General features: G+C 40.2%; 1 protein-coding gene across 2 annotated transcripts in view; it reads left to right on the forward strand.

Annotated features, from left to right (window-relative positions):
• Positions 1 to 17,580, forward strand: part of MYO10 (myosin X) — a 63,707-nt gene extending 46,127 nt beyond the window's left edge. For both annotated transcript variants that reach the window (XM_085052113.1, XM_085052114.1), the window contains 13 exons: positions 2,076 to 2,169; positions 2,931 to 2,986; positions 4,486 to 4,628; positions 5,076 to 5,270; positions 6,348 to 6,505; positions 7,793 to 7,916; positions 9,488 to 9,785; positions 10,526 to 10,733; positions 11,320 to 11,456; positions 12,273 to 12,393; positions 14,831 to 15,283; positions 15,667 to 15,858; positions 16,138 to 17,580. In XM_085052113.1, coding sequence (XP_084908239.1) covers positions 2,076 to 2,169; positions 2,931 to 2,986; positions 4,486 to 4,628; positions 5,076 to 5,270; positions 6,348 to 6,505; positions 7,793 to 7,916; positions 9,488 to 9,785; positions 10,526 to 10,733; positions 11,320 to 11,456; positions 12,273 to 12,393; positions 14,831 to 15,283; positions 15,667 to 15,858; positions 16,138 to 16,248 — 2,290 coding nt within the window. In that variant the 3' untranslated portion in view covers positions 16,249 to 17,580. The remainder of the gene's footprint in view (positions 1 to 2,075; positions 2,170 to 2,930; positions 2,987 to 4,485; positions 4,629 to 5,075; positions 5,271 to 6,347; positions 6,506 to 7,792; positions 7,917 to 9,487; positions 9,786 to 10,525; positions 10,734 to 11,319; positions 11,457 to 12,272; positions 12,394 to 14,830; positions 15,284 to 15,666; positions 15,859 to 16,137) is intronic.
• The last annotated feature ends 6,489 nt before the right edge of the window (positions 17,581 to 24,069 follow it).

Consider the following 24,069-nt stretch of genomic DNA (forward strand, 5'->3'; position numbering starts at 1 on the left):
TTGATGAGGGAGATGTGTAAGGATTTGCAGACAGGCTTAAGTCAAAGCCTTGTGAACAAGGCATTGTGAAAAGTGAAATATGAATCATTGGGCTGTGTTTGGTCTGCATCTGCCATTGAAAAAATATTTTGTACCTGGGCTACATCAGGATCTGAGGTTGCTTTTTGTTCAAATGAGGGGAAAGACCAAGAAAAACATGGCACAGGCCCCAAGAAAAGGAATTACTATTTTTGATTATGGAAGTGTATTTGAAGAAAGAAGTAATGCTTCAGTGGGCAGCCATTGCTGAGGGTTTGTTCCTTTCAAATCTCTAGCCTGTCTTTTTCACTGTTTCTGTGTTCTGGGATTCAGCTGAAAGACAAAGGAGGTCTCAAGAGAGAAGAAAGCAAAAGTAAAGTCTGCCTTTGTCTTTTGCAAAGTGCCATGATTCATTTCATTTTCATTGTTTACACAAAGATTAAATGGGATCAGGAAAACTCTGAATTTTCTCTAAAATCCATTCATAAATTATCACTAAATGTGCATACAGTGGTATGAAGTCTTTTTTTTCTTTTTTTTTTAATTGAAATAGATGTTTCACATTTAAATACATTTGCAATTCCTGAGCCCAGAAAGAAAAGCTGAATTTAATTTGTGGGAATTTTTGGTAGATGAGGCTTAGTTTTTTCAGTTTCTTTCCTTTCTTGAACTGGTTCCTCCTCTCTAGATGACAGCTTCTCTCCTTTTTTAGTGACATTTCCTTACATCCAGCAAAGTGTTAAGCACAACTTCTCTGTGGGTGTCTCTGAGTCTTAAAAAAAGAATTAGAACTAAATATGTTCTCATCTGCTTTATGGTCTGGCACTCTCAATCTTTGTTTTTCTTCATTGCTTGTACTGTTTCTAATAAAAGCATAAGCCAATGAAAAGGATTTAGGATATGGCAGCAATGGTACTGTTTGACAGTTTTTCTCATTTTAGCTGTTCAGTTTCCAAATCTCTACATTTTGGGAAACAGTTGGCTTCTGAATGCTGGAGTTAAGGAGGCAGCTCTTCAGTGTCCTAGGCTTAAATTCCGTGACTAAAAGCAATTGCAGAAAAGATAACTTCATATTTAATCCAGTAGTTTTGTATGTGTTTCCTCAACCCTGTGGTGGCAGAGGAGCCTCTACAGGAAAGTGAGGAGTCTGTTTTAAAGGCTGGGCTTTTAAGCCCTTTGAAAACTTGGCCCGAGGTGGTTTTCATTAGAATGGCAAATTCATATCTCAAAGAATGGCATTCAGGAACCTGTTGAACAGGCCAAGCTCTGCCCTCAGATTTCAATAGGATTCCTTAGAGCAGTTAAGCTTTATCATATACAAGTGCCAGAAGGAAAGAGGTTTCCCAGAAGCAGAAGGTGTGGTTGGAATAAAATCCATCTGCAATTGCTGCTCAGGACTAGGAGCTGAAGCACTGGAAACCTCTCTGTCACTTTTCCTGTTGTGGTTATATACAGTGCCACTGGAGTGGCACAGATTTGCTCATCGTTCCAGCAGCTGGATTTTTCAGTGCTCCACAGAAAACAAAAAACTGTAGAGGTATTTTCTTGCAGGTTTTATTCTTTTCTCCCCTCTCAGTTGTGCTTCTACAGAGAACTCAATGGACTTGGGTGGTCTTTGCAGAAGTATGACTGTAAGAAATTACTACCAGTCATGCTATCAGCACAGCACAATTTATAATCTGAAGGTTGGAATTCCCATTAAAGGCTTTGTGTGTAGCCTTTTATTCAGATGAAACATGTGGAATGTGTTACCAAGACTCTCCAAGTACTCAGATGTTTATTGTTCTTACAGCAGTTTTCCAGAGATGCTCCTTAGAGCACAAGTTGTCAGGAAGAAGGGTATGGCACCAGCTTGGATGGGAGATGTGCAGGGGCTTGCTTGCACCCAGTGTTACTTGAACTGACATAAAGCCTTGTTGCTTTTATGCCTGTTGACAAAAGGAATCTTAAGCAATTTCAAAAACCTGCAGAACCTGCTAGATCTCTGCAGAACAAAGGTGACAGGAGGCTTGTGCAGAGCCAAAATCTTACTTACACTGCTGCCTTTCTCTCCCCAGCCAGTGGTTCAGTGTCCTGAGCCAAGTCCATGCATCCACAGAGCAAGAGATCCGGGAGATGCATGATGAGCAGGCAAATCCACAGAATGCTGTGGTAAGTCTAAATCTGAAGAATTTTTCTAACCAAATGTTTTTAGAAAAAAGGGGCACTGTGGTGGCCACAACTTCTGAGAGCCACAACTTAGTTTCTTTAAATGTGGTGGTAGATGTGACACTGGCTAGAGATTCCACATCCTTGGTCCTGTAGCTGTACAAGGAGAGTGTGGCTTCTGATTCCTGTCCCATCATTCACCTTGATGAAAAATGACTGTTGGTTTTGGGGGTGTTTTTTTCTGGTCCACCTCCCTGTCACATCACAGTGTATGCTTGATTTTGAAATTTTGCAAAGATACTGTTAATGAATAAATTAAAAACCCAAGAGTTAAAAATTCGAGATTTCTCTGATCCTGCATTTTTCATTCTATACAACATACACTGGTAATAAATGGAACACTTTTGGAACCTAATATCAAGCAAAGGAAAACAAAAACTTCTGCTTAATGGCTTTAGAAGTTTGTTTTGAGATTGGGATGGCAGTTTTCAGTGAAAAATTCAAGCATGTTTGGAAGCATAGAAAAGAGCAGTTTTTGAGCTGCCTCCATCCTAACTACAAATCATCTTTTATGGGATCTGTTCACCCAAGTCTCTTAGTTATCTCTCAGTAGTTTTAATGGTTAAGAGAAACTGACGTCCAAACCTGCAGTTCATTTTGCTTAATCAAAGCTGCTGCTTCTTTCTCATGTCTCTCAGAAGAGCACTGTGAGTAATGTAATAGTAAATGTCTTCCTCATTTTCTGGTTGGATATTTGTTTATAGGGTACACTCGATGTAGGACTAATTGATTCTGTCTGTGCTGCTGACAATCCAGATAGGTAAGTCAGAACCATGACTAGTGACTTTATTTTTCTTGTTTCTCTAGCCAAAATCAGACACTTTATGCTTTAGTCTCTATATTCTGCTGACCAACCATGTATTAAAATGATTTGTTATTGCCTCCCTTTTCATAGTACTAAACACCACATGTTAAAACATGGAGGAGGAATGATGGTGCATTTTGTGGGGGCTTCAATAACTTCCATGACACTGCTTCATGCATGAACTCTTCAGCTCCCAAAGTTCCTAAACTGGAAGATTAAATATTTCTTTCCTTTATACAAGTAATACTTCTGAAAAAAAAGCCAGCTGATCTTTGAGTTCATTAGTAATGTAGTAGGCAGAAAAAAAATTTTAATTTTTTTTTCTCTTCAGCTTCTCATTTATGCATGTTGTATTCTTTAGGCATAAAAATTATTTCCCCAGAATAAAAATGTCTTGCAACAAAGAAGACAGTGCAGCATAAAAACAACAAAAATATCAGGATATTCTTAGTTCTTGAACTACTAATGGTGTTTTGGGAAATAAAAAGTAATATGGGTTCAGACTATGACTGGTTTATCAAGTTACTGGATGTGAGGTGTTATTTGTACTGTAGGATTCACTCCAGTTTCTCCTCATTGCACATGTGTAAAACAGCTGGTTTTAAGTTACTACTTTGTCCTTGGCCTGCCAAAACACGGATACCAGAAGTAACAGCGAATTACAAGCCCAGAGCCTAACAACACAGATGTCCAGAGCTTTCACAATTTTAAGCTAGCATTTCTCCTGCTAATATAAGTTAAACATTTCTCTTCTAAGCATTTTTCACATTTATTTTATTCTTTCGAGGGGGTTTTATGTTTTGTTTTGGGGGTTTGCTCCAGTATGAAAAAATTAATGGTAAAGGGTTAAAGCAAGTGTTTTTAGGCTGAGGAACCTGTCTGTCTGATCCTGAGAGCCATCAGCACACTTCGCTTGGGCTAGTTCTTCATGCTTCACTGAATCCTGGTGTAGGATTGGGTAAAAGCCAGACTCTCATTAAAAATAGATTGTATTCTTTGTGAATTGGGTTGCACTGCATTAAAAATAAAAGAATCCGTGTTCACATGCTGCTTTACTATAGACCTTTGTATACTGCAGTTTGTTTTAACTAATGTAGCTACTGAAGCAGACACTCTAGATCTGACCCTGGAACAGTTCTGATTCACATCCAAAGCTGATTAGAGATTGGAAGTTTTTCTCACCACAGATTTATTTTGAGATATGACAAGTTGCAATTTAATGTAAACTTTCCCACCATTCATAGCCCTCGCATTTTGGTGTGAATGTAACATAACTGAGTCTTTTCAAATGCTTAATATTTTTCTTTAGGTGACAAATTTTGCATTAGAGGTGGAGAGTATTTGTCTGAATGAAGAATGCAAAAAAATGAACAGGTTTTATGGTTATGGGGCATGAAATAAACAGTATGTATGCTGATTATAAAGGCTGTTTCAATTGTCATTTATTTTCGTAGACCAAATTCATTTGTGATCATCACTGCTAATCGTGTTCTTCACTGTAATGCTGACACTCCTGAAGAGATGCATCACTGGATAACCCTGCTCCAGAGGTCAAAGGGGGACACTAGAGTGGAGGGACAAGAATTCATTGTGAGGGGTAAGAACTGAGTGGGGCAGTAAAAAGTAAATAACATCCGTTATGCTTTGAAGAGATTGTTCCCACAATACAATGTGGGTAATATGCCAGCAGGGTTAGTGTTGCAGCCTCATCTTTGTGTGGTGGAGTTTACTCACAAATTAGTACAGCTGAAATTTTATTCTTGCTGTGCCATGTAAAAAAACACTGTAATTATGACAAAAGTGGTTTTGTAAGTTGACAGAATAATTCTTCTAGTGAAGCATCAAAACTGAAAAGCTTTCATATTAATTTTATCTTTATAATTTCATTGTTCGAGAATTTTACTCGATGTTGTTTAATCTGTGAGCTTATCAATTCATACAATGTTTTTCTTGTTGTTGAAAGTATACAGCTAACTTTTAGCAACCCACTTTTGTCAATTCTGTTCAAGAAAAAGAAGTGTGATTCAAATTGTGTCCATTACAGGATGGCTACACAAGGAAGTAAAGAACAACCCAAAGATGTCCTCATTAAAACTAAAGAAGCGTTGGTTTGTTTTGACGCACAATTCTTTGGATTACTACAAGAGTTCAGAGAAAAATGCTTTGAAATTGGGCACACTGGTCCTGAACAGCCTCTGCTCAGTGGTCCCACCTGATGAAAAAATCTTCAAAGAGACAGGTAATTGTTTGCTCTTTTTCAAATATGCCTTTTGTACTTCTGTCTAATACGCAAGGAACAATGCATAAGAACATTTTAAATGGATTGCTATGGGCACAGTTCCATGAACAATTCAAGTTCCCAAGTCACTGAGGTGTTCTACAAGTAATTCTTGGGTGAAAAACAGAGGTAATGTATAGAGGAGTAAAATTTGTTCTCACCAGCATTCAAATTATCACAGACAGACACTGCTGCCAAGTTAGTGTGAACATTTATGCTTAGGTATCAAAGATCTGGGTAAAGACATGGGTAGCAATCTTCTCATATGTTATTTTATGTGCTGAGGAACTATGAGGGCCAACATTGGTGGAGCAGGTATAGGGAGCTCCAGAATAAGAGTCCAGTTTGTGGTAACCTACATACTACACCTGAGTCAGCTCCACTGCATTTTCAAAACTGGTTTTCAGCTCGGAAGCGTCTGTTTGCAAATGAGAGGCGACTGTTGACAGTCCTGTATTATCTCATTGGGGTCACTGACACTTCAAAGAGGCTTTCACTAGTGAAAGATCAAACACATTTCCTTTTATTGAATCTGTTTCCTAAAAAGCCCATACAATGATACAGAGAAAATTTGAACTGAAATGCTCTTCCTATCATAGTTTCCACTTCATTGGTGTAAAATTAATAACAGAGGAGGTAAGTTTGTGCTTTATACCTGTTCGTGTGCCACAGACTATGAAAGATTCTCATGTACAAAGCAAGTCTGTCTCAGATTTTCCTGTTACAGACAGGACTGGAGAAGTAGGGCCCACAAGCTGCAAGGAGCTAACAGTGTTCCACAGTATTAACAGCACTGTCTTACAGTCATTTTTACTGGGATTACTGGGTAAAACAGAAGGCTGCATAGTTGTAGTCTGAGGCTACTCCTAGGCTTCTTTAAAGGAGAAAATCTCCTTTAATTACCACAGTATCTGTCTTATGATTCTTAATGACTTGTACAACTTTAGTTCCTGAAAGACTGCCATCATGATCCAGGATGCAGCACTGGGTGTCTGCTGTCTGTAGCTTGTCTGATGATCAATTTTGCTGTTGTGCCAGGTTACTGGAATGTGACAGTGTATGGACGCAAACACTGTTACCGTCTCTATACGAAATTGCTTAATGAGGCGACCCGCTGGTCAAGTGCCATCCAGAACGTGATTGACACAAAAGCACCCATTGATACTCCAACTCAGCAACTTATTCAGGATATTAAGGTAGGCCCAAGCAGGATGGCGTGGGGTGAGAAAGAATGGTTGCTTAAATCTTTATTTTGGCTTTGCCATGTTGGGTAATAAAGCAGAAAGTTAAGTTTTAATTACACGGTGGCATGGACTAAAATTGTGAAACCTGAATGTATTCTCTGACCTGATAAGGAATTTCTATATAAACAGTAGAAGAGCAAAGTTTGAAGTGCAGCTTGGAGGGCAAGAGGGATAACTCTTTTCCATTAAAACAGTAACAAGTTTTACTGGTTTGTGCAACTTGACAGACATGGCTACACTGGGCAGTAGAGCACATGAGGTTCATGAGTGAGCAGAAGTGTTTGGATATGTGGCACAGTGAACAGCACACCAGGATGTGGACTAAACAGCTCTTCGGAGTTTTTTATTGGTCATTATGGTTCTTTTCTTTTTTTATGATAGCATGGGCTAAGCATCTCATAATTCTGTGTGATGAGAAAAATAATTAATGCTTACTGTTTTATGATCTCATTGAAGACAGTGCATGCACAGCCAGAGAATGTCCTTCTGGAGCTTTTTGCTAATGTGCATTTATGAGAGAGGATGATGATTCTCACAAGAGGCCAAAGAAATATGCAAGAGGGGAGAACCTTTTCCCTTAGAGAGTGCCACCTCCTCTCTCACAGAAAAGAAGTCTAAAGTCCTCAGTTCCAAAACTATGAATGCTGTTCTTCAGAGCAGGAGAAATATGTGGATGTTCAGGACTGAGAGAAGACTGTGGTCACACATCTGTGAAACTTGGCCTAAGAAGAACAGTAAGAGCAGTATTTGGATGTCAGAGTGGGTGCATCAGGTTTACAGCAGCACTTTGTCTGGACTGTATTGTTTGGTAGCTCCTGCAGTTTCTAACCAAAAGGCCAATTAGTTATGCTGGAGAAATACTTTTAAATAAAACTTGAACACAGATGTCATAATTCCCATTATGAATTACTGGAGTAAAAATGAATGTAAAATGAAAACACACTTCAAAAATTGTTACGATACTTCATTTTGGTGTCCTGCAGCTCTGCTGTAGTTTGTTTTTTTACTGTACAGATAAAGCAAACCTATCCAAGGCCTGAGGTTAGCAAGTACTGAGCATTCATAGCCCACAACATGCCCTAGCAGCCACAGCACCTACAACCAAATTCAGCACCAAAAAGTGTTGGTAACACAGACTGCTAACACAGCTTGCTCAGTTTAACAACCAACCTAAGGGCACAAAGCATTGCATTATTCTTAATGCTGGACCCCAAATTCTGTTCTTTGCTTCCCCAATAGGAAAACTGCCTGAATGCTGATGTGGTTGAACAGATTTATAAGAGGAATCCTATTCTCCGTTACACTCATCATCCACTGCACTCACCATTACTGCCACTGCCATATGGGGACATCAATCTAAACTGTAAGTTTTCCAGTCATAGAACCACTTTTCTGTATGAAAGACTAAACCAGGGGATGGGATTTTTAACTCAATGGGCTACAGTGACATAATGGTAGGCAAAACATAAGTTTGTAATATAAATGGACAAGTTTCCCTGTTTTCTTCTGAGAACAGCAGTTTGCCTAGCATAGAACCATGGGCTTGTAGTGTTCCTGCAAGAATGTTACAGAAGGGAAGGTTTCTATTGCCTTCAGCAAGACAGCAAAGAAGGCTGAGTTTGAAAAGCCTTGCACTGAAATAAGCAACTAAACCAAATTCATTCAGTCTTCTTGAATCATATTCTTCTCAAATCATTGTTGCTTCCTACCCCATGAGCAGCTACAGCTTCCAGTTAACAAGTGTAAGTTTCATCAGATGTGATAGGAAGCCTTATTTATGGGAAATAACATTTATGAGTGTGTATGGTTTTAAAAAGTAATGCTTCCTTTACTCCTGAAATGAGTGTGATCGTCTCTTTTAATATACTCAATTCAGCCACTAATTTAGGAGTCTCTTTTGAATTAATGGTTCAGAGCTATTGATGATGGTGAACTTGGTGTCCTTAAAAGGATTTGGTTAGCTTAATTTGCAGCTGCATATTAAACAAAACATAGTTCAGACCACACGATTCATCCATGGGAGGAGGGTGGGAGGTCACAGTTGGTTAAAACTTAAAGTATTTCATTTATTACTTACTAGTAACTCAAGTGAGAAGGAAAATGTTAAGACAAACCTTTCCCTTCTCTTGGCCCTCCTCCTATTCAATGGCAGGGCACAGTTCTGTTCTTGGCATTTCAGTGGGTTGTCCCATACATGAGTGAAGCATGGTTGCTCTCTATTCCTCAAGGCTATCCCCTTTGAGGTAGAAATTTTGCAAAACTCTTCCCTTACTAAATGTAGCTCCAGAAATATCTGGTGCTCAGCTATTGCCTTGACTTGTAGTTGAGTTCTAGGTATTTTCTGTAACAGTATAAACTTCACTTTCATCACGTATGTCTGTACCATTTCAGGGCAATTTCTTTCATCTCCCAAACCCAAGAACTCCTCGATTCTTTTAAGGAGATTGTAAATGCCGAATAGCATTTAGCATACCTTTTCCAGCCCTCAGAAAGCAAATTAAGGTGTCATGGTAATGATTTCGTTTAGCAGCATTGTTTGGGTTCAATTTAAATGCTCTTGCTGTAGACAACAATGATGCTGTGTATCTTTGTCCCTTTCTGTAATGAGTCATGCTTTGCCTCACTTCTGATCAGGTTTTCACTGTCTTATGACACTGAAAAAGTAATATGATACTTGCTCTGGAAGAAAGACTCCTCATCACAAAAAACATCAATCAAGATACACTTTTTCAGTTATTAAATTTGGAACAAATCTCAGTAGCATATTGCTCATGTAATGAGTTTGCATCATACATTTGAAATCAAAAATATCAATTCTATTATCCTGCATAACAACCATCACAGAGCAGCATTAAGCAATTCCCACATCAAGCCTGAGTGCTTTTTCTTTCATATCTCAGTCTAAGCACCTTTCTCCCAATATTTCTTTTGTAGTGCTGAAAGACAAAGGCTACACAACTCTGCAGGACGAAGCCATCAAGATATTTAATTCTTTACAGCAGCTAGAGTCTATGTCTGATCCCATCCCTATAATCCAAGGTATCCTCCAAACAGGACATGATTTACGACCTCTCCGAGATGAGCTCTACTGTCAACTCATCAAGCAAACCAATAAAGTGCCTAATCCTGGAAGTGTGGGGAACCTCTACAGTTGGCAAATACTCACCTGCATGAGTTGCACATTTCTGCCCAGTCGCAGCATCCTCAAATATCTCAAGTTTCATCTCAAAAGGTGAGAACCTTTGAACTACAAAAGCACCACAACTTGTGACAGTGTTTAGATATCTTGAAGTGAGACTTGAAGATGCATTCACTTAGTGAACTGGTTGTGCCAGTGAATCTAGAAAGAAAATGTTATAGGAAAAGTGTGTATGAGGTGATCTAGATGGAATTACACTCATTTGAAGAATCAAACAAAATGCCACAAAGTTAAATGCACAGTTTGGTAATGTTGGCAAAAGGGGTGCTTCCTGTAACTTCCTGTAACTTCAAGTACAAACTTGACTGTATAAACTTAAAGGACTTGCAGCCCATACCCCCAGGTCCCATTATCAACTGTCCAAACCAACCTGTTAAAAATTCTTCATCCCTCTTACCTTAATTTTATGAGGTATGCATCATGCACATAAAAGAACATGATCATATTTAAAGATTTATTTGAGGTAAAAATGTATGATTGTAAATCTAATTTTAAAGTATTAGTGACCATTAAATAATAATAAATCATTGTTGACAGCTCAGCATTAACCAGAATGTGGAGTTCCTCTTGCTGTGATGTAATGGAAGAATGCAGAGTATGTCATTAGGAAAGTTAGTCCACCAACAAACTCAGTAATTTAAAAGCTTTGTCTGTACTTGCAGCATGTCCATTAAATAGTGTACTGGATACAGAAGTACTCTCAAGGGAAAAGAAAACTCAAATAAGCAAACTTGACAGACTGGTAGCTTAAAGTAATAAGCTTTGTCTCACAGGGTTCGTGACCAGTTTCCAGGAACTGAAATGGAGAAATATGCACTTTTTACTTATGAATCTCTGAAGAAAACCAAATGCAGAGAGTTTGTGCCATCGCGGGATGAAATAGAAGCACTGATTGGCAGGCAGGAGATGACATCCACGGTTTATTGCCATGGTGGGGGCTCCTGTAAGATTACAATCAACTCACACACTACAGCTGGAGAGGTGAGAAGTGGTGACAGAATGTCTTTGGAACAAAATCAGTGTGTCCCTTTATCTGCCAGTCTCAGGCAGCAGTAGTGTTACACTGTGGGAGCACTGGGGATTTATCTGCCCATCTCTCCTTTCCAGGAAGGAAAGGCTTTCAGAGCTGTCCCTCCAGGACAGCTGTCCCTCCCTGTGGGATGGTCTGGAGAAATCTGTGCTATAAAAACTGTCTTTGTGCTGCAGAGGATTACCCAACCATAGTTCCTTTTTACAGGAAGAACTACAGGAAGGACTAAGCAATTAGGCAGAGGGCAATACTGGAATAAGTTTAGTAGACATTGGTGTGTATGAGAGCCAAGTTGCTTCCTAAAACTGGAAGACTCTTGCTGAGTTGGTGAAATACAGGGGTTATATCTGGCCAGGAGATAGCACATCCATATTCTGAAAGTGGAATTTGACAACAGTCAGTAATGCTGATAAGGACAAATTAATAGCATTTTTAGCCTAATGTAAAACCTAGCTCTGATTTTTTCCTGAGTATTTGTCGTACTCTGTGGTGCTGCTTTTCCATGCTATGGTTTTTTCATGTGCTATTTTTCATTAGGTGGTTGAAAAGTTAATTCGTGGCTTGGCCATGGAGGATAGCAGGAATATGTTTGCTTTGTTTGAATACAACGGAACTACTGATAAAGCAATTGAAAGCAGAACCATTGTAGCTGATGTCTTGGCAAAGTTTGAAAAGTGAGTGTACCTCCTTCTCTCTTCACTCTAATAAGTAGCAATTAAATAAATTTCCAATGTCAATAATGCTGAATTTTCTCTTTCACTTGTTTGTGATGATGCAGCTGAATTACACACATGGCCATTTCTGGAACAAAAGTTGTTTTATTTTTCTTAAACAACTTAATAGCCACCTATCCACTTGTGTTGGTTTTCCTCCTTCCTAACACCAGTGGAGTAATATTCCTCATCACTATTTCCACATTTTGTTTTCTGCTACTACAAAATTTTCCACCATTACTAGCATTGTGGCTGTGAGAACTGACTTCCAGGCAGTCACTGCCATTCCAACTACCTGTTACCTAACTTCACATGGAAGTCACCACAGTACAGCTCACAACATTTCTCTTACCAGTAAAATTGAAACCACCCATAGCACTGTAGTAAAAAAATTTAATACAAGCCTCAATACCTGTTTGTCATCCCTATGTTGTATGCAAGGCAATCAGCCCCCTTTATCCACATAAAAATGAGTGGAAAAGGAATGTTTTAAGTGTTGTGCAGTTATGTTTTACAACAGGGCTTAATAATGTTACTTTTATTAACACCTGACTTATCTAAAAATCAAAGTTCATTAAGAGACTATGGGATTGAAACTGTTTACTTGAGAACTGAGTCAGCATTTGTAAGTCCTTGATTTTGCTGTAGGCTCTAAATACACAGACACACATAAAGCAAAATTCAGCTGACGCCTTGCTTAGATTTCACAGGTGACAATTTAAAAAAGAGTTTGATTTCACAGATCTGATCTCTCTCCCTCTTTACACAACAATGCAGGCTTGCTGCCACTGCTGAAGTCGGGGAGATGCACTGGAAGTTCTACTTCAAGCTCTACTGCTTCCTGGATACAGAAAATGTCCCAAAAGATAGCGTGGAATTTGCCTTTATGTTTGAGCAGGTAAAGGACAAAGGTTGAGGCATTTGTAAGAGGAGGAAGAAAAGCAAGAGATCTAGGCAGTAGAGAGAGAGTTTTGATTATGCTTCTGTTCAACTAAATGCACTACTACTCAAGCATCAAGAGCAAAGGAAGCAGTTCAGTACTCAAAATAGGTCAATCCTGACATAAGTGAAGCACATAGGATTTCTCTTGTGTTATGTTTCTTACCTCTGCATTACTTGTCAGTTGCTTTACGTATAGTGGTAAAAAAATGGATAACTGGGTCTAAGCTTCATAAAAAGAAAATAATAATATTTGCCTTTAATTTTCCACTTACTAAACCATTTCTGAAGAAACTGTAAGAAAGTGAAAAAAGTATAATTGGCAAGCAAATTAATTAATAAGGGACTCATTCCGGCAGCTGTACAGAGCTAATTGAGCAATAGTCTTTTATCTTTTCAAAAACTGATCATTTCATAGGTACCATAATATAATCAGTCCAGTCTCAGCAGTAACTGTAAAACAGCTATGATGAACAGAAAACCACTTAATGAACATGCTGAGCTCAGAATGAGGTTACATTGCAAAACATAAAATAAGTTGAATTGATTTATAATGAAAATTAAATGCACCAGCAGCTGGATTTCTATTACATCAATCCCTATAGTTACTCATAAACTCCCTGATGGCATTTATTACTGTTGATTGACCTTCTCCTGTTCTACTATATTGCAAATTATTAAAAATTCTTCCAGCAGTCTGCTTCTTTCAGATGGGCACTAGACAGAGACAAAGATTTCTTAAAGTTAAGATTTCTGATTTCTGGCTCTTTGCAATGCCAGGGCACTGACATTCTGTTGGTGAGCTAGACTGACGTACCTCAATTTTCATGGGTTTTCTCCTTCTACATCATCCCTATAACAGATTATTTCTTCCTTGTTCAATTTAGGTTTTAAGGCATCCTATTACATCACAAGTCTACCAAAAGTCTCCTTCCAGAGCCTACTACTGTAGCTCAGTCCAGAACTGCTTATTTTTGGCTGAAGGATGGGGGCAGTAGGTTGCCTTGGGAACATAGCCTGTCTGTCTATCTGTCTGTCTGTCTGTCTGTTGTTACCTCTAGAGGAGTCAGCCAGTGCCTCTGTTTGGGATGATGTTCAAACAAGAAGAAAATCTCTGCGAACTCTGCATTCAATGTGTTATGTTACATTACTGGCTTAAGAAGCAGATTTGGGCAGTTTTCTGTATGAGCAGCTAAAACAAGCACATTTGCTGAAGCAGATTGTTTTCATGCAGCATTCTGTGCTGACTGGTGTTTAGCCAAGTACTTTATGTCTTGCCAAAACCAGTAGTATTTGTTATAAAGCATGACATTCAATCCCTACCAGCAATATTACAGCAATACCTTGGAGAGGTAACATCACATTCTAACATCAATTCTGTTATATTTTTTCTAATCATCTGCTTTGGATGTCAGTCATCAACCCTTTTGAGACAATTATGAAAATTCCCTTTTGTCATCAGTTTTAGTTCTGCAGTCTCCATTATTTTAAAGTCTAAATCCTTTAATAATCATAAGGCGCTGAAGAAAATATTTCAGTTCTTCCTCATTAAAATACTGTCCTTCCATTTCTACAATTTTTCTGCATGTGTACAATCTCAGGTAAACCATCTTGCATGTTTAAAGGCACATTCTGCACACCTAAAGGAAACTAGTTGTTACCTAGCTGTGAATTATCTCAGTGTGCTTACTAAGCTTGCAATTCCTAGGTCTCCAGACACGATGTGTGTTTGTTTCCTCTACTAGGGTCATGAAAAAATACATCTAGCTGCTGCACATTTCCACAGGTTTGAATGAGTGTGCAGAGAGCTGGGATTTTGAAGAGTCTTCTTGGTACAGAATCTCATCCCTGATGCTACAGAGCAGTGTAATGTGTCGATGTTGTACTTATTTGATTTGGGATCCATTGAAGATTTATTGTTTCCCCTCGGTAAAATTACAAAGCTGTCCTACAGCTTGGCTTGTTTGGCTGGAAACATCAGTTTTCACCTCCAGATTATTGATAGCAGTAAACAAAACTAGATATCCACTTCTTCCTAATGCCCTTGAACACAGATGGCATCTCCACAATCATATCTTTAGATCCTGTTTTCTCCTCTTTAAATTTTATTTTCCTTTTTCATAATTCAGTTACTCTTAGATAAGGGAGTTCACTAAAAGCTGTCCCAGTAAAAGTAATGCCCATTTAGCAGGTTCCTCAGTTACCTTGCAGTTCTTCTGGTAAACCCAGTCTTACCCAGCTTAACAAATTTGCCAAGAGATTTACCCCATTTGATTTATTTAATGGATCATTTATTTCAGGTCCTGAGTTTGCCTGGGAGTAAATCTACTCCCCATTTTTCTCTTAATTCTTTCAAAGGCTGCTTTATAAAAAGCTACTTTTTTTCCCCTTGATAGGCTCACGAAGCAGTGATTAAAGGACATTATCCTGCTCCTGAAGAAACCCTCCAGGTCCTTGCAGCTTTGCGTCTTCAGTACCTTCAGGGAGATTACACAGTGCACACCACCATACCAGAACTGGAGGAAGTCTATCCCTTGCAAAAGCTGAAGTCTAGGATTACCCAGTCTACCAAAACATTTACTGCAGCAGAGAAGGCCGAGAAGAAACGAGCCAGCTTTCTTGAAGGAACACTGCGGAGGAGTTTCCGCAGTGGCTCTGTCAGCAAACAGAAGGTTGAGGAGGATCAGATGTTAGACATGTGGGTCAAAGAGGAAATCTCAGCTTCCAGGACTAGTATTATTGACAAATGGAAAAAACTCCAGAGGATGAATCAGGAGCAGGCTATGGCAAAGTACATGGCTTTGATTAAGGAATGGCCTGGCTATGGTTCAACACTGTTTGACGTAGAGGTAAGACCATCTGAACATTCAAACTACAATTTACACTGTATAGGTGATGTAGAGCAGTGAAACGTCAGAAACAGAGCAGTGAAGCCATAAATATGGAATCACAATGCTTAGACAGCTGATGTAATAAACTTTGAGCTATTAAAAGCTTATTCCCATTAGCAAGCACTGTGGCTATTTAAATCCACCAGTTAACCATAAAACAGAGGGACAGAATGCTATCCTGATGGGTTGCAAACAAGTGTAAACAGTGTAAAAGGCTACATTCAAAGAGGGACAAGCAATATGCACTTCTTAACAAATGGTTACAGACAAGAACATCAACAGTAAGTGTTGTGTGGCTCCCACTGTTCCCCTTGCTGTTAATTTACTTTTTTTTTCTCTAGTGTAAAGAAGGGGGATTCCCACAAGAGTTGTGGCTTGGAGTCAGCGCCGATGCAGTTTCTGTCTACAAGCGTGGGGAAGGAAGGCCTCTGGAGGTGTTCCAGTATGAGCATATCTTGTCATTTGGTGCTCCACTTGCCAACACCTACAAGATCGTGGTGGATGAGAGAGAACTGCTTTTTGAAACTAGTGAGGTAAGAGCAAGGTAGTTTTGTTATTGTGGTCTTCCTGTTCTGATAGCCAGGCCACTAAGTAATTCGAGTAGAGGCTGCAAACGTTAGAGATTTATTCAAGATCCCTGTAGAGCTACAGGGAAGACAGAATGACATGGATAGAAGTGCTGAGTATTTTAATTAGTTTAACTGCAAAAGGGTTTTGTTGAAAGCTTGACAGTTTTATATTGTTAGTGTCTAAAGAAATTCATTCCCACACTGCTATCTTACTAAGAACTTTGCTCTTCATACTCTTGGCAGGTGGTTGACATTGCAAAGCTGATGAAAGCTTACATCAGTATGATTGTGAAAAAACGCTACAGCACCTCTCGATCTGTGAGTAGTCATGGAAGTCAGGGCAGCTCCAGGTGAAAACAAAACCAGTTCTACTGCACCCTAAATAGAATACGTATTGCTCCTTGGCCTCAAAACGACCTGGGGACATTGATCACCTTTGTTGACAAGCTAACCAAGAACCAGAGTTTCAACAGAAAATATCTTCAAACGATGTTTTAGAAAGACTACGGGGGGCAGGGGAGAATCAGCTGAAATAGTCACATACTAGAACTGCTGGCTCATTCAAAACTTTCCAAAGCATTATTACCTTCAGTTGATGTAACAAATGCCTTAAAACTTGATCCACTGCACTACAAGCAGTAATAAGTGCCTTAAGCCTAACTCATATTGACCTAAAATTGCTGATAAAAGTCAAGAGGATTTCCTTTGTCCTTTCAGAACACTGAAAACAAATTTATATTCATCTGCTCTGCACTAATCTACTGGCCTGTATACAGGTGGGAAGGGAAAGGGAAGAAGAGCAAGGTATATTTTTTTGGAGTGCTGCTGGCAGCCTTCCTGATGGACGCCAACACTTTGTTTCCCCTTGCTTCCATGGATGTGCACATTGTGCATGCATATTTGAGCTGTCAGTAAAATTTGACAAATTTTATTCTGTATTTCACAAGTCTTTTGAAGCAAAGGGAATAAGTATGTGCAATGGTGTAAACAGTCTTTCTGTACATTTTAATAGTTCAGAGTTATAGTTGTTACAATTGTATGGTTACTTTATAAGCAGTTTTATTAACAAGTAAATTCCAGAATTTTCATACATTGATTTTACTATTGCAAATATGTATTACCATAATAAGTAGCAGAAATCTGCATTCTGTATCTGCTGTATGATAAAGAGAGATGTAGCTGAGAATATTTATAGACTACCCTAATATGGAAATACAGTTATCAGTTCAATTCTCCATAATGTCAGCTTAAGTTTTTAATATTAATTTTTTCTTTGAAAGACATCACTGTTTTATACTTCTGGCTGGACTCTTCAACCCAGACTGACTGCCAAAGGCCAGAGCCCTTCAGAGTTGACTAGAGAACGCAACATTATACAATGCAACTGCTTTAATACAGAGTTCTCTATTTTACCTGGTTGCCTGATGAAGGTTCTTGACAGTACCCTGTAAATAAATTGGGGAATATCAGCTAATAATGATTTGATTTGGGACTTTTATTTTTGTACAGAAATACTGTAATATAAGGCAAAACTTTGTTCAAAGGTATCTTTTTGTCCACAGAGGAAAAAAAAAAAAAGAAAAAAGAAACCTGAAAAACCTTACTGTTGTTAAAAACCTCAGCCTTTAAGGAATCATGCCTACTTACTGGGGAAAAAAAGTCCAGCAATAAAGAAAATATATGTAATGGTCTCTGTTTCTATTTCATACTGAGTCAGACTTGCAACAAAACCCTAATTCCATCTGTCTTCTCAGGAGTCAAGCCTACAGCATAGGCTACATGTGTGTGTGTGTGCTTTTGCTTGGAAAGGTGCATGTGCTGTGTGCTGTACTGGGGCAGGTGCCCTTGACCATGCAATGTGTCTTTATATGAGCTAGAGGGAAAGGCTGCTGTGCAATTCCTTGCCATAGGGAATGTGCAAGTAAAGCTTTTGCTATTTATGTAGCCCTGATGAAAGATGGCTTGTTTTTATTAGCCAGCCACATCCTGGCAGTGCACATGCACTACCCTCATAGTGTACATAGCTTTTGTAGACTATGAGGCTTGCTCTGAGAAATCCTCCACCCTCTTCCCACTGCCAGATACTTTCAAGTCACTCCATCTGTCACCCCTCAGTCTCGAAAGGCTTGCTAAATCACACTGCTGAATGTCCTATCCCCACCCTCCTAGAAAGGTAAACTTAATTTAAGGAAGACAAGAAGAATGAAAGAAACTGTAACTCCAGTATGCATAGTTACACACACACAGAGTATCTGAGACTGATTTTTTTTTTTTTAATTTTTCCCATATGCAAGTTGTTTAGAAAGAATCGAGCTGCTCCTAGCAAGGCATCCTTGGAATGACACAATTGATACATTTCAGCCAGCACAACAAAAAAGTTCAATTTTGCCTATGTGTAAACATGCTCAGAGAAGTCCCTGCACATCCTCATAATCCGTAAATGGTAAACAACCCCAGGAATACACAACGAGACAGTCTTGTACAGGGTCACAGTTTTGAGAAGCAGACACCACTACCTGATTCATTTGCCTCCTGACTGGCCTCTGGATGCTCTCAACCATTAGGAGGGATGTTTGCTCTTGGTCAGTACACACAATTGCCTGTGACTACATCACTGTAATTAAGGGCTTCTCTTCATTCATGCCCAGTCTATCAACCTGCCATGCAAATCTTAGTCCAATTACGGTTATTGAGGCAAATAAAAAAAAAATCGTAATTGTTGATACTCAAGAGAAAGAACACACAGTTTATCGAAATAAATACTGCATAATAGACACACGTGGGTTTGGAAGTAAGAATGCCTGTCTGTGCACTTTGAACTGGCCCTAGCCGTGGTACTGCCACTCATTCCCCTCTGGAAGATCTGCCACCCCCAGGCAGTTACACCAACTCTGTCACAAACCCTCCAGGACCACACACTGGGTTCCCACACCCTTGGACTGCACCTGGTGGAATACAGCCACACTGAGGATAGCCCCAGGAGCCCACAGCCAGGCACCCTGCAACAGCACAAGGCTGGGCAGAAACCATGCAGTCAGGCGTGGGAACAGCTGCAATGGAAATAAAATTGCATAGCTTCATCTTAGGATGCCCTTACATCATAAATTGCAGAATGGTTTGGGTTGGAAGGGATCTTAAAGATCATCTAGTTCCAACCCCCTTGCTGTGGGCAGGGACACCTTCCCGTAGACCAGGTTGTTCAGAGCTCCATCCAGTCTGGCCTTGAACACTTCCAGGGATGAGGCATCCACAGCTTCTCTGGGCAACCTGTTCCAGTGCCTCACCACCCTCACCATGAAGAATTTCTAATATCTAATCTAAACGTGCCCTCTCTCAGTTTGAAGTGACTCCCTCTTGTTCTCTCATTGCACACCCTTATAAAAACTGCTCCAGCTCTCTTGTAGGCCCCTTTAGGTACTGGGAGGCTGCTCTAAAGCCTCCCTGGAGCCTTTACCAGGCAGAACAACCCCAACTTTCCCAGCCTGTCTTCATAAAAGAGGTGCTCCATCCCTCTAATCATCTTTGTGGCCCTCCTCTGGACTTAGCTGGTCATGCTTGAATTCCTCCTGCATCTTCAGGATTCTGTCTAGCACTTTCCCTGTGCCTTGTAATAAAATACATCCATTTGTCAGGGTGCCAGAATTCTTAATAAACTTAATTACAGAAGCTCTGCAGAGGAAATTGCTTCACCCAAGAATGTTGCATCAGAAAGCCAGGTTTCTAACCCCACGTTTCTGAGGCATTACACGTCCTCACAGGTCTGCACCAGCACAAATGCCCAACACAGGCATGCTACAGCACTGCCAGTCATGCTGGCCCAAGTCCATTTTAAAGAAACGTGGCTAAAATAGTGTCAGCTTCCTCAATGCTGACAGACTTTTTCACAGCACATGCACTCCACATCATTTACAACTCTGAAGTAAGTACAAAAGGTACCAACCGCATATGACAGCACTGTCCTGAATAAAACTAATTTTTTGTGGAGCCCAGCCCTAGAAAGCCACTGCATTTCACTCCATAACCTGCCATAACTGCACAACAGACACAAAGCCTTTGGTGCACTACAAAAACTCCCCATCCCACAACAGCCATGGGAAATCAGCAGAAGAGGGCAGCAGCGATCCAAGGAAGTGAACTATACAGCAAGTGGTTCCACCTGTAGTAAGAATTCACCTGGTCTTTATCAAGAGGTCGGGGGAGGAGAAGGAACACAGAGGGAGTCTTCTCATTATTCCTGCTCACCACCTGTCACAAATGACTGTCTCTGGTCGCTCAAAGAATCACCAGCTAAATGGTACCAGAAAAGCAGGTTTAACATTAAAGTGAGACAAAATTTGTTTAAAGTTTTGCCTTACTACTTACTACACGGTTAAAGCACACAGAAAAATTGGACTAAAATCTGAAATCAATCAATCTAAACCGAAAATCTACCAAAAGTAATCTACATGGAGGCTGGGGACGGAAAAAGGGTAAGAATGAGAAAGAGTAAGGATAAAAAGGAATGAGGGAGACCCACCCGTTGAGTCACAAGGTTCAGAGTGGACCCCTTTGCCAAATTTAGTCCCAGATGTGACCAATGATTTAGGCCTTAAGGTTTAAACAGCACTTAATCAATAGCCTAATTTAAACAATTTAACAAAAGATTCTACAGAATTTACTACAAGCATGACAGTAACTCACTTATAGGCCTAATTTACTTATTAATCTAACATATTTAAGAATCTAAGAGACCAACATTCATAGTATATTTGCTATGGCATATTCACACTTGCACACACACAGACCTAAAGGATTATGTGCCTGTGAAAAATTCCACTTGAGTTCAGTGAAGTCCTCATGTCAGATGCCTTTGCACCTTCTCAAGGGGCAAAGAGTTGAACCTCAAGGAGTGGGGGTATCAGAGAAGGGTCTGTCAGCTGCTCCAAGTATAGCAAACTTGAGAGTTCGCTGGCTCTGAGAGGCACCATTCAGAGGGAGGTTGATGATTGCAGCCCACTGTGGTCCTGGAGAGTTCACAGGGTCTCATTCAGGACTGCTGTTTATAGGGTTGCAAGAGAGTTGGCTATAGTCATAGTAATTTTCCATCCTGGCACCAATTCAGGTCAGTAATTTCTTTGAAAGTTTGATAACAAAAACGTTGTTCCACTTGGGTTGTTATTCAGACAAGAAAAATAAGTTTCTAAGGGTGTTTATTAAAAAGAAGGAGCTCATCAGACAGCACAATTGCCTGGGAGCAGACAGTGTTTCTGATGAGCCCAGGAGGAGTTAAGCCCAGGTGTTGTTACTTCCTTTTTCTTGCATGAAAATTTATTTTTCCTTTGCTCTTGTCACCCACACACATCTCCTTGGGCAGGCAGGAATCACACTCCTGATATTTACCAGCTGGCCAACAATAAGAATGGGGACAGGGACAGGGACAGGGACAGACTTGTCAGAGATACAGGAAAGGGTATCTTTCCTATATAAATAACTACAGAAACCAATCTAGTAGCAAAAGGAGGCTTAAGAGGAGATACCTCAATTATGCACAAGTAGACAAAACCACAGCCACTAGACAGGACTATGGGGTATCCCTCTGCAGTTATACTGGGATATTGTCACCATTAAATACTTCTGTTAAATGCCTGAACACCAATGTGCAGCAGGTGGAACAAGCAGGAGGAGTGAGAGCTCTGTGTGCAGTCACAAGGCTTTGACCTCACTGTAATTACAGAAATGTGGTGGGATAACTCCCACAGTGGAATGCTGCCATGTTTAGGAGAGACAGCCCAGGCAGGCGTGGTGGTGGAGTTGCCCTCTCTGTGAGGCAACACTTGGAATGTATCAAGCTCTGTCCCAGGGTGGATGATGAGCAAGATGAGAGCTTCTGGGTCAGGATAAAAGGGCAAACAAGCGGGTGACACTCTGTGGGTGTTTGCTCCACACTGCCCGACCAGGAGGACAAAATGGATGAGGCATTCTGCAGGCAACCAAAGCAGCTCAAAGCCACAGACCCTGGTTCGTGTGGGGGACTTCAACCACCCTGACATCTGCTGGAAAGCAGCACAGCAAAGCACAAACAGGCCAGGAGGTTCCTGGGAAGCACTGATGACAACTTCCCATCACAGGTAGCAGCAGATCCCACAAGGAGTGGTGTGCTGCTCGATCAGATGTCTAGGTACAGTGCCAGTATCCAGTTTACCTTAGCCCCTCCTCACTAGGAACTTCTCAGCTTACTAAACCTAACATTGCACCCATGTGTCCTTTCCACAGATTGCCACAAAGAATTTCTACCTTTTACACTCAAATGAAATTACCACTTTAGTACTGACTTCAGTTGACAAATCAGATACATAATCTGCCCTCATCTAGCCTCTGCTGTGGAGACCAGTGTTTGCAGCACTCTCCCTGGAAGCAGCTGGGGGTGCAGTTCTGGCTTCTTAGACAGCAAACATTCTCTATGCTCAAGCGCTGTCAGTTTTCCGTGTCCCACGCTTCTTCCCACTTTGAGAATTTTGATCTCTTGAACTACAGCTCTTAAACCACACACGGTGTCAAACATCAACTCCTGACAGATCACTCACATTGCTGCCTCTAAAAAGTAAGTTCATAAAGTCAATGTAATAATCAAATGCATATAACTCCTTTCCACAATATTTAAGGGCATTGTACAGTTTAACAAGACTAATGTTTTTACTTAGATCACTCTTTCTACAGATACAGCCAAAATGTCCAAACTTGCTGATTCACAGTGATTTTGATTCTTCCTTGCCAGTGACAACTCCTGTATGAGCTTACCTGTTTCATAAATTCTGAACAATTGCTAGATTCAAAAAGGTTGCTGGCCTGCTTGGCCTGCTCTCAGGCAAAGTTGACCAAAGAGTGGAGCTAAACCTATAAAGTCATTATCGACTCTCCACTACATATAATCAAACAGGTAATGCCATCTAGGAGATTACAGTGATTAGGTCCAAAATTAGATGCAGGAAAATCAATTGCTCTTACTGATCTTCTACATGGCATGATTCCACAGACAAGAAGAGCAAGATGGTTTGGTGTTAAACACCTATAAATTGTTGCATAAATGTTTTATGAGATTGCTGTACAGTACTATTTCTGGGCTAAAACCACTTGTTTTAAGGGGCTTAACTGGCTTTGACCATAGCTGTTGAGCCTGTCAACATACATTTTTTTCAATAAGTTCCCTTGTCTCAAGTCCTAAACAGTTACATCAGAAATATAATTCTTTCTGATAACTCAAGACATATAAATGTTTATAATTGCTGAATAAGTTCATATAATTGCTACATTAGATCAATTATACGAAACCTGGATTCAGAAAAGAACAACACTGCATTTATGCATGGAATATTTACTAGTGTCCTCCAACACTTTTACCAAACAAAAAGGAATTTCTATGTGGGAGATATCAGAGCTTCCTGATCCTGATCTGTATTACAGATAACATAAAATTGAAGCATTATTCTTCCATACATTACTTTGTTGAGTTCTACTCTTTAAACTTTGACCTCACGGGTATTAAGAAGCATAACCTAGCAATTATGGGAAAAATCCCAAATACTAACATATCTGAATAAGAAGCAGCATCAACACTCATACATTTTTGTCACTATTGTTAAATTTGCCAACTTGTACCACCTGGTATTATGCACCTTGTATTGGGTTTGCATAGCAAGGTTCTGGTAGCGGTGGGGGGAAGGAGGAGGGGAACTACAGAGGTGGCTTCTGTGACAAGCTGCCAGAAGATTTCCCCATGTCCACAGAGCCAATGCCTGCTGGCTTCAAGACAGACCTGCTGCTGGCCAAGGCTGAGCACATCAGTGATGGTGACAGCACCTCTGAGATAACATATGTAAGAAGGGGAAAAAAATTGTCATGCAACAGCAGGTGGGTGAGAGGAATGAGAATGTGTGGGAGAAACAACCCTGCTAACACCAAGGTCAGTGAAGAAGGAAGAGAGGAGGTGCTCCAGTCACTGGAGCAGAGATTCCCCTGCAGCCTGGGGTGCAGCCCATGGTGTGATAGCTGTCCCTCCACAACCCATGGAGGTCCATGGCGGAGCAGAGATCCGCTTGCAGCCAGTGGAGGACCACAGTGCTGGAGCAGAGGGAGGCCCAAATGAGGCTGTGACACTGTGGGAAACCCACACTGGAGCAGCTTTAATGGCAGGACTTG

This window comes from Lichenostomus cassidix, chromosome 2, assembly GCF_008360975.1.
Source record: "Lichenostomus cassidix isolate B80296 chromosome 2, HeHo_3.0, whole genome shotgun sequence".
Classification (NCBI taxonomy): Eukaryota; Metazoa; Chordata; class Aves; order Passeriformes; family Meliphagidae; genus Lichenostomus; species Lichenostomus cassidix.